The sequence below is a fragment of the Dipodomys ordii genome, unplaced genomic scaffold, assembly GCF_000151885.1.
Source record: "Dipodomys ordii isolate 6190 unplaced genomic scaffold, Dord_2.0 Scaffold117, whole genome shotgun sequence".
NCBI lineage: Eukaryota > Metazoa > Chordata > Mammalia > Rodentia > Heteromyidae > Dipodomys > Dipodomys ordii.
The window spans coordinates 110,599-124,633 of record NW_012267333.1 but is presented as its reverse complement, the minus strand read 5'-3'; the positions used below and the strand labels follow the sequence as shown (position 1 = coordinate 124,633).

Sequence of the window (14,035 nt, the reverse complement as noted above, 5' to 3'; positions counted from 1 at the left end):
GTGCAACTCTTCTAAGTTCCTCTAAGCCCTTTTCTAGCTGATTGCTAAAAACCAGCCACCGAGCAGACTCTACCAGCATCCTGAAAAAGAAGACAACACAGCTACAGTAAACATCTAATTGTTTATTTTATAAATAACTTTAATCTGAAATCTTTTCCTTTCCATTTAATATAGATCATTTCTGATTAAATCTGCCTTCCCCACTGGACTTACATGGGAGGGATCTATATGGCCATTAATGATCTTAGTTAAAAGTAATGATAGATAACGGGAGTATTGAAAAAATAGTACAAATATCCATTGACATCCCAGTGGTTAATAATCTTATATGATTATATGTCATAAATTAATCTTTGTAGAGGGCTTAATTCAGTGATTTTTACATACTATTTAATGAATTTCTAAAAGCTGGATGCTGTTGCCTTACACCTGTAATCAAAGTTACTAAGAAGGCTGAGATGTGAGGATCCAAGTCTGAAGCCAGCCTGGGCAGGAAATTCCATGAGAATTTTGCTCCAATCAATGATCTGAAAACCAGAAGTAATTGTGTGGGCTCAAGTGGTTGAGTATGCTCACTTTATTTAATCCAATCAATGACCAAAAAGCCAGAAGTAAAGGTGTTGGCTCAAGTATCAGAGCATGCCCACTTTACCACTTTTGTTCAACACTTAAAACTATATAACATTAAAGAAAAGATTGAAGAAGGCAACAAAAGATGGAAAGACCTCCCATGTTCCTGTACTACTGAAACTTGATTCAATGCAATTCCCAACAAAATTCTAGAAACGTACCTTGAATAAATAGAAATGCAAAAGACTGCCTAGTCAAAGCAATCCTGGACAAAAAAAAAAAGCAATGTTGGAGGTATCACAGTATTTGGTTTCAAATTGTGTTATAGAGCCATAGTAACAAATTGTACTGGAAGAAAAAAGATACGTATTCCAATGGAATAGAATATAAGCCCTAGAAATAAACCCACTGAGTGGGTTATTATTTAGGTATAAAAAATCAAAATTACATTGTTTATGATGGAACTGGAAATCTTCACGTTAAGTGAAAAAAGCCAGACTCAGAAAGATATATATCATGTGCTTGCTTCTATATGCAAATGTAGACCTAAATATATATACTGTAGCACATATACGTTATGAATGTAAGGGGGCCTGATTGCATGGGAGCCACAGGAACAAAGGGAGAGGAAAGTCACTAGTTGATGGGCATATGTGTGTGTGTGTGTGTATGTGTATGATAATATTAGTTCATTCTGTATCAAAACAGCACAGTTATGTTTGTTAAACCAATTAAAAAAATATATATTTTTTGTCAGTCATGGGGCTTGAACTCTGGGCCTGGGCACTGTCCCTCAGCTCTTCAGCTCAAGGCTAGCGCTCTACCACTTGAGCTACAGCACCACTTCTGGTTTTCTGGTGGTTTACTGGAGATAAGAGTCTCATGGCCTTTCCTGCCTGGGCTGGCTTTGAACCACGATCCTCAGATGTCAGCCTCCTGAGTAGCTAGGATTAGAGGGATGAGCCACCGATGCCTGGATCCATTAAAATCATTTTTAAACAAGGGGGTGAAGATGGCAAATAGGAGGTGTGAATATATTTAAAGTACATTATTTATATGTGTGGAAATAGCACAGGGAGACTCCTTTTATATCAAGGAACATATGCTTAAAAAAAAGATTAATTATTCTGTGGCTAAGATAGAAAAGTACTAACTCCACAGCTGCAGCCTCCTGGCAGAATTCGTTCCATTCTCCTTTGTATCTCAGTACCACAATGGCAAATATGGGTGAGCGAGGCTTAGGATCACCCAGGGATTACACAGATCCCAAGTGTCAGAACCTCCTCCTACACCTCATTTTCCCTTTCATTGGAGTTAAAGGCCATGTAGTTTGTCCCTACCTTGATAACACGCAGCAGACCAACAGAGGTATGGATAATATCAGCTGCAGTGTGATCCAGCTGCGAAAGAAAAAAGCCAGTCCTCCCAGGAGCATCTGCCCAGTACTGTACGAAGTAAAAATTGCTAACAAAGCTTGGGATTGAGGTCTTGTCCACTCTGTAACTGGAAGAAAACACAGTTGTAATTATAGTTACAAAGTTGTAATTATTATTTCCAAAGGATGTGTTCAAGATCATGAAGGAAATTAAAGGATCAAATGATTGACTTACTGAGAGTGAATGAGTTTGAGAAGACAGTCCAGGTAAATAACCCAGCTAAGAATCGAAGGGAACAGTAAACAAAGAAGGTGGGAGCAAAGACCACACAGATGTCACAGATGGCCATTTGGAGTAAACACCACTGGAAGATGGTTTTCCGCCCAAACCTAAGAAATATTGGACCATATGAGGTTACTCAAGAATAAAAATAATATCACTAAAAACAACAAAAGATAGCATATCTTGAAATTTAAGATATTGAATCCTTCTATAAATATTAAGTATTATTGATGTTAAAATTTTTATTCTACAAATATTAATCAAAATTAAATATTATCTCAACATTATACTTGAGATCTGGTGGAGTTACTATATTAGCCAACAGCTGGAGTTAGTGAAGCCTAGGAATTAGCCAATGAGTGTGATGCCAGGATCTCTCAGTAAGGATGCCCAAATCACCAGAAGGATTTTTATGCCATGTCAAGCCATATAAAAAAAGAGATAACATAGGAGACACTGTCAGAAGTGTTCACTAGGAGACATGCATATTTGGGATAATAGGTTTGTGTGTTGTGCTTAACTTCCTGAGGAGATCGAGAGAGTTCTGCTATCTTTATTAGTGTGTGCACTGTCAAGGTGGAGGCTGAACTGATTTGGCAAACAGAATGGGAAGTCAATCCATCAAAATTTCAGACAGATTGCAAACAGCCTCTCTAGGTGTGTCTGGCTTCTTTGCCTTGGAAAATATGTTTCATCTTGAACATTAGACAACTCAGAAATCTCCTCTCACTGCAGAAGTGAATGGAAAGTTCATAAAAGAGAATAGGGAGAGGTCAAGAATGAGGCTCAAAGAAGAGGAAGATAAAAAAGGAAAGATAAAAAGGAAGATAAAAAAGAAAATGGAAATGTTGGTATCAATATGGTAGGAAAGAGGCCAGATATGAAGACAACTGGACAAAATTCTATGAAGGGATGGTAATTTCTGAGTAAAATTAACAGAATTATAAATTTTAGTTTTGAACACCTACTCTGTAACATGTTACTTTAGCAGTTTAATTTGTCATGACAAATATTACAAAATTTGTACAGAAACACAAAAGGCACTAAATCATCAAAGCAATTTTGAGCACAAACAGCACTTCTGGAACCATCACAGAGTTGTACTGCAAATTTTACTACTGTATATGTGTGTGATATATGTGTATATGTGATATATGTGTGTATGTGATATATATATCAACAAGGTACTGGCACAAAACCAAAGACAAATAGAGCAGTTTAGATGATAAAATGAATCCACACACCTACAGCTATCTGATTTTTTTTTTTTACAAAGGTGCCCATAAGATTAGTTGCATAAAAGATGGTCTCTTTAACAAATGGTGCTGGGAAAACTTGATATCCATATGCAGAAGAATAAGACTAGGCTCTTATGCCTTTCCTTGTATTATTATCAATTCAAGATGGAGCACGGATCTTAATATAAAACCTGAAAGTTTGAGACTGGGAATGTGGCTTAGTGGTAGAGTGCTCGCCTAACATGTGTGAAGCCCTAGGTTCAATTCCTCAGTACCACATCAACAGAAAAAGCTGCAAGTGGCTTTGTGGCTCAAGTGGTAGAGTGCTAGCCTTAAGCAAAAAAAAGAAGCTCTGGGACAGTGCCCACGCCCTGAGTTCAAGCCCCAGGACTGGCAACAAAATTGAAAGTTTGAAAATACTACAGAAGAGAGAATAGAGAAAAATACTAAAACTTACTGACATAGACACTAATTTTCTGTGTAGAATGACAGTAGCTCAAAAAGAAAAAAGAGGAGAAAAAGGAGACAGATATAATTGCATCAGACTAAATATTTACTGTCTAGTAAAAAGCAGAGTCACTGCTACTCTGGAGAGACAGCCTATAGAATGAGAGAATACCTTTGCTATGTATATATCTGACAATGGATTAATAACCAGAATATACAGGAACCTCAACAAAAACCCAAATTCCAAGAATCAACAACCCCATTAATAAATGGACAAATGAACTGAATAGAATCTTCTGAAAAGAAGTACAAATGAGCTGGATACTGGTAGCTCATGCTTGTAACCCTAGCTACTCAGGAGGTTGAGACCACAGAATCATGGTTCAAAGCCAGCATGAGCAGAAAAAGTGTGTTAGACTCTTATCTCCAATAAACCCTAGAAAACTGGAAGTGGAGCTATGGTTCAAAATGTCAAACCTTGAGCAAACTAGCCTTGAGCAGAAGAGCTCAAGGACAGCACCAGGTCCTAATTTTAAGGTCCATGACTGACCATTCTCCCCCCCCCCCCCAAAAAAAAGAAAGAAGTACAAAGGGCTAATCAATACATGAAGAAATGCTAGATACCTCTGGTGAAAAAGAAATGTTCATTGAAACAACACTGGAATTTACCTCGCTTCAAGCAGAATGGTCATCATCAAGATTACAAGCATTAAATGTTGGCTAGGATTTTTGTTTTTTTGGAAAAAAGAAAAGAACAGCTTGCTTTATACACTATTGTTAGACTGTAAACTAGTGTGACCACTAGAGAAACCAGTATAGATTTGCCTCAATAAACTAAACCTAGAACTACCATGTAATCTAGTGATACCACTCTTGTACATTCATTCAAAAAGATGTAAGTCAGACTATTATAGAGGTCCCTGTATTCTCATATTCTTGGCAGCACTATTCACAATGGTCAAGCCTTCAATTCTACTCCAGGCCATGAATAGATCAAGAAAATGTGTGTGTATCATAAATGGTACTCAGCCATAAAGAAGAATGAAATTGCCGGGCGCTGGTGGCTCATGCCTATAATCCTAGCTATTCAAGAAGTTGAGATCTGAGGATCATGGTTCAAAGCCAGCCTGGGCAGGAAAGTCTGTGAGACTCATCTCCAATAAACCATTCAGAAAATGGGAAATGGCGCAATGGCTCAAGTGGAAGAGCTAAGGGACATCATTCAGGCCCAGAGTTCAAGCTCCATGACCAAAAAAAAAAAAAAAGAAAAGAAAAAATAAGAATGAAATTAGATCATTTCAGTGAAATTGATGGATGGGACTGGAGATCATCATATGAAATGAAGTTTTCTCTCCTATGTGTGTTCTGGATCTAAAATTAGTATATGTGTATATATTTATATGTCTATTCACACACATATACAATAACACACATATATATGATAATTACATTTATATAATCATATAATTATGTATTATGAAATATAGCTCTTCAGCTCAAGGCAAGCACTGTACTGCTTGAGTCACAGTGCCACTTTCTGTTTTCTCATGGTTTGTTGGAGATAAGAGTCTCCCAGAGTTTCCTGCCCCAGCTGGCTTTAAACTGTGATCCTCTCAGATCTCAGCCTCCTGAGTAGCTAAGGCTACAGGTGTGAGCCACTGGCACCCAGCCTCTCTTTTCTCTTTTTTCGCTTCCCTTTCCTTTCCTTCCATACCCTTTCCTTCTTTCTTTTTTTCTTTTTCTTCCTGGTACCTGGCTTGAACCAGAGTCTGGATGCTGTCCTTTAGCTGTTTTGCTCAAGGATGGCACTTTACCACTTCAGCCACAGCTTCACATCCAGCCTTTTACTGGTTCATCATAGGTAAGTATCTATGGACTTTTCTTCCCAGGTTGGTTTACAACTTTGATCCTCAGATCTTAGTCTCTTGAGTAGCTAGGAGTGTGAGTCACCATACCTGGCTTTCAATGTCTTTCTTTTAGTTTTTATAGGTTTTATAACTTCCTTGGTCAAGTGAATGAAATTGTTCTTCTGGATTTTTCTTAGACTGTTTGTTGCTGATATATAGAAAAGATACTTATATTTTGTATGTTGATTGTGTATACATCAGTTTAGCACTGTTCTCTGTAAGTTTGTACAATACAAATTAAAATAAAATTTCTTTTAAGTGTTTTCTAAACACTGCCAAGTGCTGGAGTATTTATGAAAAATGCAAAGTTAGAGCTCAGCTGAGATTTCTTAACTACAGAAAAGACTATACCATTTGATCAACATCCATAGAGAAAGTGAAATGACACCTACCTGTCTGAAAGATGGCCAAATATCAGACCTCCCAGCAGTGACCCAATCATAAATGCTACTTGAACTATAGATTTGGATGACTGGTACTCACATACTAGGTCCCACTGGAAGAGAAAGGAAGAGAGAGCGGTGTCAGGAGAGTTGAAGCCTTCAGTGGAAACAGACTGTAAGCGCCTTCCCGTGAGGGAAAATGTGCTGTGGTATGTGGATCCCGCTTCCTGTCCTGTTTCCTCTCCTCTACCAGTCCACACACTACAAATACTCAGCTCCTTTCAACCCTTCACCTGCTGTTTCTATCTTGTAACCTCATCTCTATATTCTTCCTTCAGATCACCAACTCTATCTATTGTATGCATTAGCTTCTACATACCTTCTCTGTCTGTCTGTCTGTCTGTCTCTATCTCTGTCTCTGTCTCTTTCTGTGTGTGTGTGTGTGTATCCTAGAACTTGAACTCAGGGCCTTGAGTGTTTTCCTGAGTTTTCTGTTTGCATTTTTCTCCTCAAGACTAGCACTTTACCACTTGAGCCACACATTGTCAGTTTTTTTCTGAGTAGTTTATTGGAGGTTAGAGTCTCATGGAATTTCCTGCCATGCTAGCTTTGAACCATGATCCTCAGAATCCAGCACAGATAGGATAGCCACCAGCCCCTGGTTCTACACATTCTTTTATAAAAATTTTATTTCTTGTATGTATATATGTATTTATCTTGTTGGCGTGTGGGGCCTGGGCACTACTTTGAGACAGAGCACCAATTCCAGTCTTCTGGTGGTTAATTGGAGATCAGAGTCTCACAGGTTTCCTGCCTTGGAATCTGGATCCTCAGATCTCAGTCTGCTGAGTAGCTAGGACTACAGGAGTAAGCCACCAGCACACACATTCTTTAGTTACCATAATTTATAGCATAGATAGGTATAATACCAAAATGGAGAGTATATAATAAACTTTTTTCTAGGAGGAAAGGTTTGCTTTCTAGGGTGACTAATATATAGTCTCTTACTTCTCTTAGCAGTCAATTATTCAACTGACACAATAAGTCTCATTTGAACACACATTGATTCAATTAAAAAGTATCAAAATGCTGAGGCCTAAATTTATGGCCCAGAGGTTGTGACTGACTTGCTTTGGGCACTAATTTGTAATAAGTATTGAGAGCAACTGATCTAGAATAATATTTATCTTCATGGTATTTCAATTGCTCTTTAAAATGACAACTTTCTTATTATATCAAATAATTTAATAACAGGTGTCTGTTTAGATTATTTTATTCATGACCTCAGCACTAGCTACTCATCATCATGATAGTATAGATGAGCAGTTGCTACTTGCTGAAGGAATAGGGGAAAAAATGGCTGACTATAATATACCCCTGGGAATTGAATATATAAGGCAAATCTATTCTCTGTGTTACTGCAAAAACCTTTGAGCAGACACACAGAAGGTTTAAATGGGGCCTCTTACCTCAGTGACAATAGTGGAGTGGAAGTAGCTTTTGTCATACACCCAGCCGTCCACACAGGGCTCTGTTTCTGCCTGACTCAGGTTCCAGAAGGTGCTGTTCAGGTGGAGGAGCTGCCATTGGGGATGGACAAAGCGCCGGCACTTCTCTGGCCTGAGGTTGGAGTCGAGTGGGATGGAGATTCTCAGGAGGTCCTCCTGGCTGAGGAGCCCAGTGCCATTGTCAGAGAGCGTGTCATTGTCGAGGATGCGCACCCAGCAGCGGTGCTCAGGCACGGCTGCCGTGAAGTTCTCCAATAGAACATGGGGATATGCTATAAGAATAATAACATAAAAGAAAAGTAGCTGAAGGATCTGGAATCTTCCTAGGACTCCAACATGATCCAGTAGGACCTCAAAACCCATTGGGACTGAACAGGAAGTCTCCCCCAAGGGGAATGTGAGTGCTGCTATGAGAGAGGAACACGTTTCCCTCCACTAGCCCAGCAGTGCTGCACTTGTCCCAACTGACTGTCTTCTCACTGGGCCCTGTCTCACCACTCTATGCCAGGTGAAGGAATTTCCTGGTCCTGTGGGTTTTGGCAGCTAAATGGCTTTAATAGTTGCTAGAAGAGACTTTCAGTTGTTAGTTTCAAGGAATGACTGTGATCTTTGCACTTCGTGAGGAGCTGACTGGTTTCTTAACCTAAAGGCATGTGTAAAATTGCCTTTTTTGGTCTTCTTCAGAAGAGGAACATTGAACACTCAGAAATTAACTACTTTATTATGTTTTTGTGAAAAGAACAGAGCAGGGCTTTATATGGGTAGAGTTGAATTTTCCCTCAAGTTAATGAGAGAAGTATTTAATTAAAAGTAAAGCAGAGTAGAATGCTGAATGTCAATGCTGACTTTTGGTAAGTGTTTAAATTGTACTGGTGATGGTGATTTTATGACTTTTCAAATAGGGAGGTAAGGATAGGGAAAGGGAGGAAGGAAATGATGTATATCTGTATGCTGATGCTTGGCTTGAACTCAAGGCTGGGTTCTATCCCTGAGCTTCTTTTTTGCTCAAGGCTAACATTCTACCACTTGAACCACAACTCCATTTTTGGCTTTTCAGTTGGTGATTGGAGATAAGAATATCACAGACTTTCCTGTTGGAATTGTATTGAGCTGTGATCCTCAGATCTCAGCCTCCTGAGTAGCTAGGATTATAGCATTAACCACTCCCCCCCACACACTTTTGGTCATTGGGCTTGAACTCAGGGCCTGGGCACTGTCCCTGAGTGTTTTTGCTCAAGGCTAGCACTTTACCACTTGGAGCCACAGTGCCACTTCTGCTTTTCTGGGGGTTAATTGTAGATAAAAGAGTCATGGACTTTCCTGCCAGGGCTGGCTTTGAACTGTGATCCTAAGATCTCAGCCTCCTGAGTAGCTAGGTTTGTAGGCGTGAGCCACTGGCGCCCAGCTGAGTGACTTCCTTTTTCTTTTCTTTTCTTTCCTTTTTTTTTTTTTTTTTGCGTTTCACTACATGCCTTAAGCTGGATTCAAACTTGTGACCCCTTCTGCCGCAGAAGTGCACATTTGTTGCAGTCTGTGGTGTTTCTATTGCATAGCTGCTCAGGGCCCAGCCAGTTACCAGGCAGTAACCATATACCACTATCTACAGTTCTCTGGGAGCAGGGCAGAGAAAAGAATGAAGTAGGTCCCTGTGGGGAGAACTGTTCTCTGAACTCTAGCCAAAGAAACATGAAGTCACAGCAGGTAACTATTTAATCGCCCTGAGCCCTGAGGCTGCAGGCCTGACCAGAACAAAAAATGCAGTCTTCTTTGCAGCCTGACACTGTTTCTTGAAACCTTTGACGTTTATGCTAGGGATGAAGTTGAAGTGCACCTAACACAGAGTTCCTCTTTAGATCTGATTTCCTTCTCTGGGCCTAGCATAACCACAGAGCTCTACCAAATAGTTGCCGGGAGGTGGCAAGGGACTTCATTGAGGGCAGCAGTCTTCTGATGGGTTGTAGGTAATCCCTAATGTACTCATTTGCTCATCAAGCTAGAGTCATTTGTGTCATTCTTTGACCTACAGTTGCCATTCCAATTTGTCTCTTGAGAAATTCACACCACAGTTAAATAAATGGAGAGAAAATGGATAGGAGAAAAGGGAAACAAATGTGAGGAGGAGCAGGAGGAGGAAGAGGAGAAGACGAAGAAGATGAAGATGAAGAAGAAGAAGAAATATGAGATAAAAGTTCAGTTATGGAACAAATATAAACAAAAACAAAATTAGGTAAATCCAAGAGATGAGATTTAAAAAAAAATCAGAGTGAGGTGGCTCATACCCATAATCCTAACTGCTCAGGAGGAGGAAATGGAGAGGATGATGGTTCAAGGCTTGTCTAGGCAAAAAGTTCATGAGATCTCACCTTCAGCAGTAAGAGTTGGGTGTGGTGGTGTGTGTGTGCCTGTCTTCCCAGACTTAAGACCTTTGAAGAGCGAGACCGTCCGTCAATGCACAGTTAAAGGCGGACAAAAGATGTTTTTTTTTTTTTTTTTGGGTCGGTCGTGGGGCTTGAACTCTGGGCCTAGGCGCTGTCCTTCAGCTCTTCAGCTCAAGGCAAGTGCTCTACCACTTGAGCTACAGCGCCACTTCCGGTTTTTTTCTGGTGGTTTATTGGAGATAGGAGTCTCACGGTCTCTCCTGCCCAGGCTGGCTTTGAACTGCGATCCTCAGATCTCAGCCTCCTGAGTAGCTAGGATTACAGGCGTGAGCCACCAGTGCCCAGCTAAAAAGTAGCCTTTTTTTTTCTTTTTCTTTTTCTTTTTTTGGTACTGGGGATCGAACCCAGGACGTTGCACTTGCTAGGCAAGCGCTTTGCCACTGAGCTACATCCCAGCCCAAAAGAAGTTTATTTACACTATTTATACCAGAAAGGGGTCCTGTGACTACCTTGTCCTGGGCTAGATACTCAGAACCAAGAGCAGCCTCAACCACCAAACCTCCAAGTCTCCAATAGGTAGCCCTGACCCCCTGACCTTTATTAGTTGGTCTGCAAACCACCAAATTAGTCTTGTCTGCAAATCCCCAAACCTCAGACCTCCGAAGATCCAAAGGGGAAGGCTTTCCTCTTTCTTCTCTTCCTCCTCCTCTGCAGGCCTCTCCACTCTCCACAGGTCTGCTCTGCTCCCGGAGGTGCCTCTCCACAGGCCTTTCTAGAGGAAGGTCCCATATGGCCTCCGGAGGAGGCCCCAAATGGCCTCTCGAGGTTTGTCCTGCCTTCCTCATGCCCTCAGGATTCTAGTGTTTCAGGACTCCTGTTTTCCCCCTACTTCCCCCTGGGCCTGGGAACACGCAGCTTATATATACCCAGGTAGGCTTCAGCCCCCACCTCCAGTAATGGTTTCAAATCACCATTCATGCTCTTCCCCCAAGCTGTCCCCTGTCCAATCCCAGTAGGCAGCTCAGCATATGGGGCACAACGCCCTCCTCTCCAGCATGCCTCACTCCTTTTGGGGGCATGGCCCCTTTGGCTGCACGCTCCCGTGGCAGTGACATCAGCCTCAATGCCCCCCCCCCATGGCCCTATCCTGGGAGTGGTTGGTGAGGCTCCCCTCTTGATGCCCCGCCCCCTCCAGTGGGCTGGGCCTTGGGGCCACGCTGATTATCGGCCCCGCTGGTTATTACACAAACTAGGAGGGAGCGTCCATGTGAGGATGGTGGTCTCTAATCACAAAAATAATGAAGGCAAACTGACTGGAGATGTGGCTCAAGTGGTAGAGCACCGGCCTAGCAGCATGTGTCACTCAGTTCAAACTCCAGTATCACCAAAAGGAAAGTAGAATAGCAATAAACACGAAGGGTGGGGGGAGATGGTGGCTTGGAGACAATGTACATTGTCCTGTGCCTTTAACAGTCTGAAACAGTGGAGGAACCTCAAGATAGTGTCGAAACCATAGGGAATCACCCAGCCAAGTAGTAGAGGATCCCAACACGCAACCCCTAAGAGACTGACAACACGAAAAACGGAACAGCAGTGAACCACAGGCACTGGAGGAGAAAAGAGAAAAAGTTCATAAACTGCTCTCACAAAGGGAAACCCATGCAGACCCCTCCCAGACCCCCGCTAGAGCCCGGCTTGGCCACCACAAGCTGGGGCGGCTCCCCGGGCTGCAGGAAACCCCCGCAGCACCCCGGCCAGCCCCGCACCAGTCCTAGGTTCAGTGAGCATCCTCCCGGGGACCTCCCCACGGGAGACCCACGCAGGCCGTGACCCACGGGGCTTGAACTGGACCCCTCCCCTGTGCAAGAAGGATCACCACACCTCAAAGGACCCAGGAGGACACCCCCCCCAACATCCACAGGGACTCCTACTTGACGGACGCTAGGAGCCAGGCCTGCCCCCAGTTCTGACTTCCTGAACTGCGCCCATGGGGCAGCAGCTGGAGCTGTGCGGGTTTGGGCAGGGGCTAACAGCTGGAGGACAGTCCCCCCCCCATCCACCCAGTGGGAACCGAGGTGTGCCCACATCTGCAGCGATCACTGGCTAGAGTACCATCCTATCACCGACCGAATCTGCCATGCTGGGGAACGGACAGCAACCAGCGGCTGGAGGACTGGCCCTCCCCGCAGAGGATCTGCCACAGGACACGTGACAACGCAGCCCGCACACCCCCATTGGGAGGCGCTGGCCCCTGGAAGGAGCCACTGAAATCCCTGCCCGGTCTAGAAACGTGATTTGTGTGATTGAGCTGACAGTGAGCGCAACAGGCACAGGTGCATAAGAGGAGGCAGCCCAAGCAGCGGACCAAGCACAGGCCAGTGGAGAGGAAAGCAACAAAAGTAACCTGAGGCTAAGGCGCGCATGCACACGGATGGACACACACACACAAACACAAACACAACCGAAAACAAACCCAGTGCACCCATCGGAAGCCCAACCCTCTGAAACCAACGACTGCCTCAGGAACCTGAATTCAACCTGCTCATTCCCTGCTGCAGACCAGACAAAATTCCTTTTCAGCCAGCCCCAGGCTGAGCACACACCCACTGCCAATCGACTGGGAATCAGCCCAGAACCAAGCAAAGGCTGCCACCTATCGACCAACACCAGTCAGAGCTCGGGATTTGATTGTGATAATCCCTGAACCCTGATGTGCAATCACAGCGAAGAATCACAAGATTCACTAACAGTCAAGACAGCAAAACAACCCCCAAATCCACAGCCACCCAGGAAAGAACTCCAGTGAGGGCGAAGAAGAAATGGAGGACAAACCATCAATTAAAGAGTTGATGAAAGAATTGGCCAAAGGAATAAAGCGAGAGACAAATCAGCAATTTCAAGAATACATATCTTAAGGGAACTACATGAAGGCTATCTCCTGTATTTGCTGTTAGCTGACCGTTCATCATTTTTCCTGAGTCTATCCTGCTTCATTTGTATAGTCTGGATATGGTATCTTCTTTTTCTATCAATAAGTTTTTTTATTGTGAAAATACTGTACATAGGGGTGGCTAATGGTATCTTTATCCATTGCTTAGCTGGTCAAGATTTTCTCCCAATCTGCCTTGTCTCTTGTGTGTAAGGTGTCTGGTGTTTTGTTTTGTTTTGTTTTCGATATTGGATTTTGAAATCATTTCCTCATACTTGCCTTGCAAGCACTTTACCACATAAACCACACTCCTAGATATTTTTATTTATTTTTCAAATATGGTCTCACATTTATGCTGGAGCCAGCTAAAACCCCAGTTCTTTTATGTCTTCTCACTTTTCTTGGATGACACCGTGCACAACCGTGCTTATCTTTTGGTAGTTATCATGAGGTCTCACCAACCTTTTGCTTGGGCTGATCTCACTCAATCTTTGCACTGATTACTATAGTGAGTGCACTAGTCTACAGTCCCACTAATAGTACAGGAGAGTTCCTCTCCCTCCCCGTCCTCATCAGCATTGGCTGTTTCAACCCTACTGGGAGTGAGACGGAATCTTTATTTTGGTCTATTTTGGCTCAACTTTCTGGAATTCCTTAAAATTGTGTTATTTTCATGGAAGTATCTTCCTTTTTTACTTTTCTTGAACCAGTTGTGTCATGAAGAAAAAAACAAACAAACAAACAGAAAATCAAAAGATAAAGATTTCACACAAGTCCTGCATGCCTGAGGAAAAGCAGATGCTCTGCCTGGTACTTTTGCCACCCAAGACTCTAGGGCTTGACACTGACTTTGACACCTGAGCATGCTGGGAGAAATGGCACTAACTGTTTCTTCTTGTACCACTGTCATTTTAGACATTAGTGTTTGGAAAAAAATCAGAAAATTTAAGGAATCGAAACTTTTCCTCATTTTAAATGGGGGGGGGGCACAAGCACGCCAGTTCTGGGGCTTGAACT

The 14,035-nt window shown here is 42.6% G+C and overlaps 1 protein-coding gene across 1 annotated transcript in view; it reads right to left on the bottom strand.

The window, feature by feature from the left end:
* LOC105995262 (solute carrier family 22 member 24-like) overlaps positions 1–8,171 on the bottom strand; it is a 17,787-nt gene extending 9,616 nt beyond the window's left edge. Inside the window, exons 1-5 of the mRNA XM_013028969.1 lie at positions 7,673–8,171; positions 6,213–6,316; positions 2,181–2,335; positions 1,911–2,073; positions 5–80 (exon numbers count right to left, since the gene is read on the bottom strand). Coding sequence (XP_012884423.1) covers positions 5–80; positions 1,911–2,073; positions 2,181–2,335; positions 6,213–6,316; positions 7,673–8,074 — 900 coding nt within the window. The 5' untranslated portion in view covers positions 8,075–8,171. The remainder of the gene's footprint in view (positions 1–4; positions 81–1,910; positions 2,074–2,180; positions 2,336–6,212; positions 6,317–7,672) is intronic.
* Between the last annotated feature and the right edge of the window lie 5,864 nt (positions 8,172–14,035).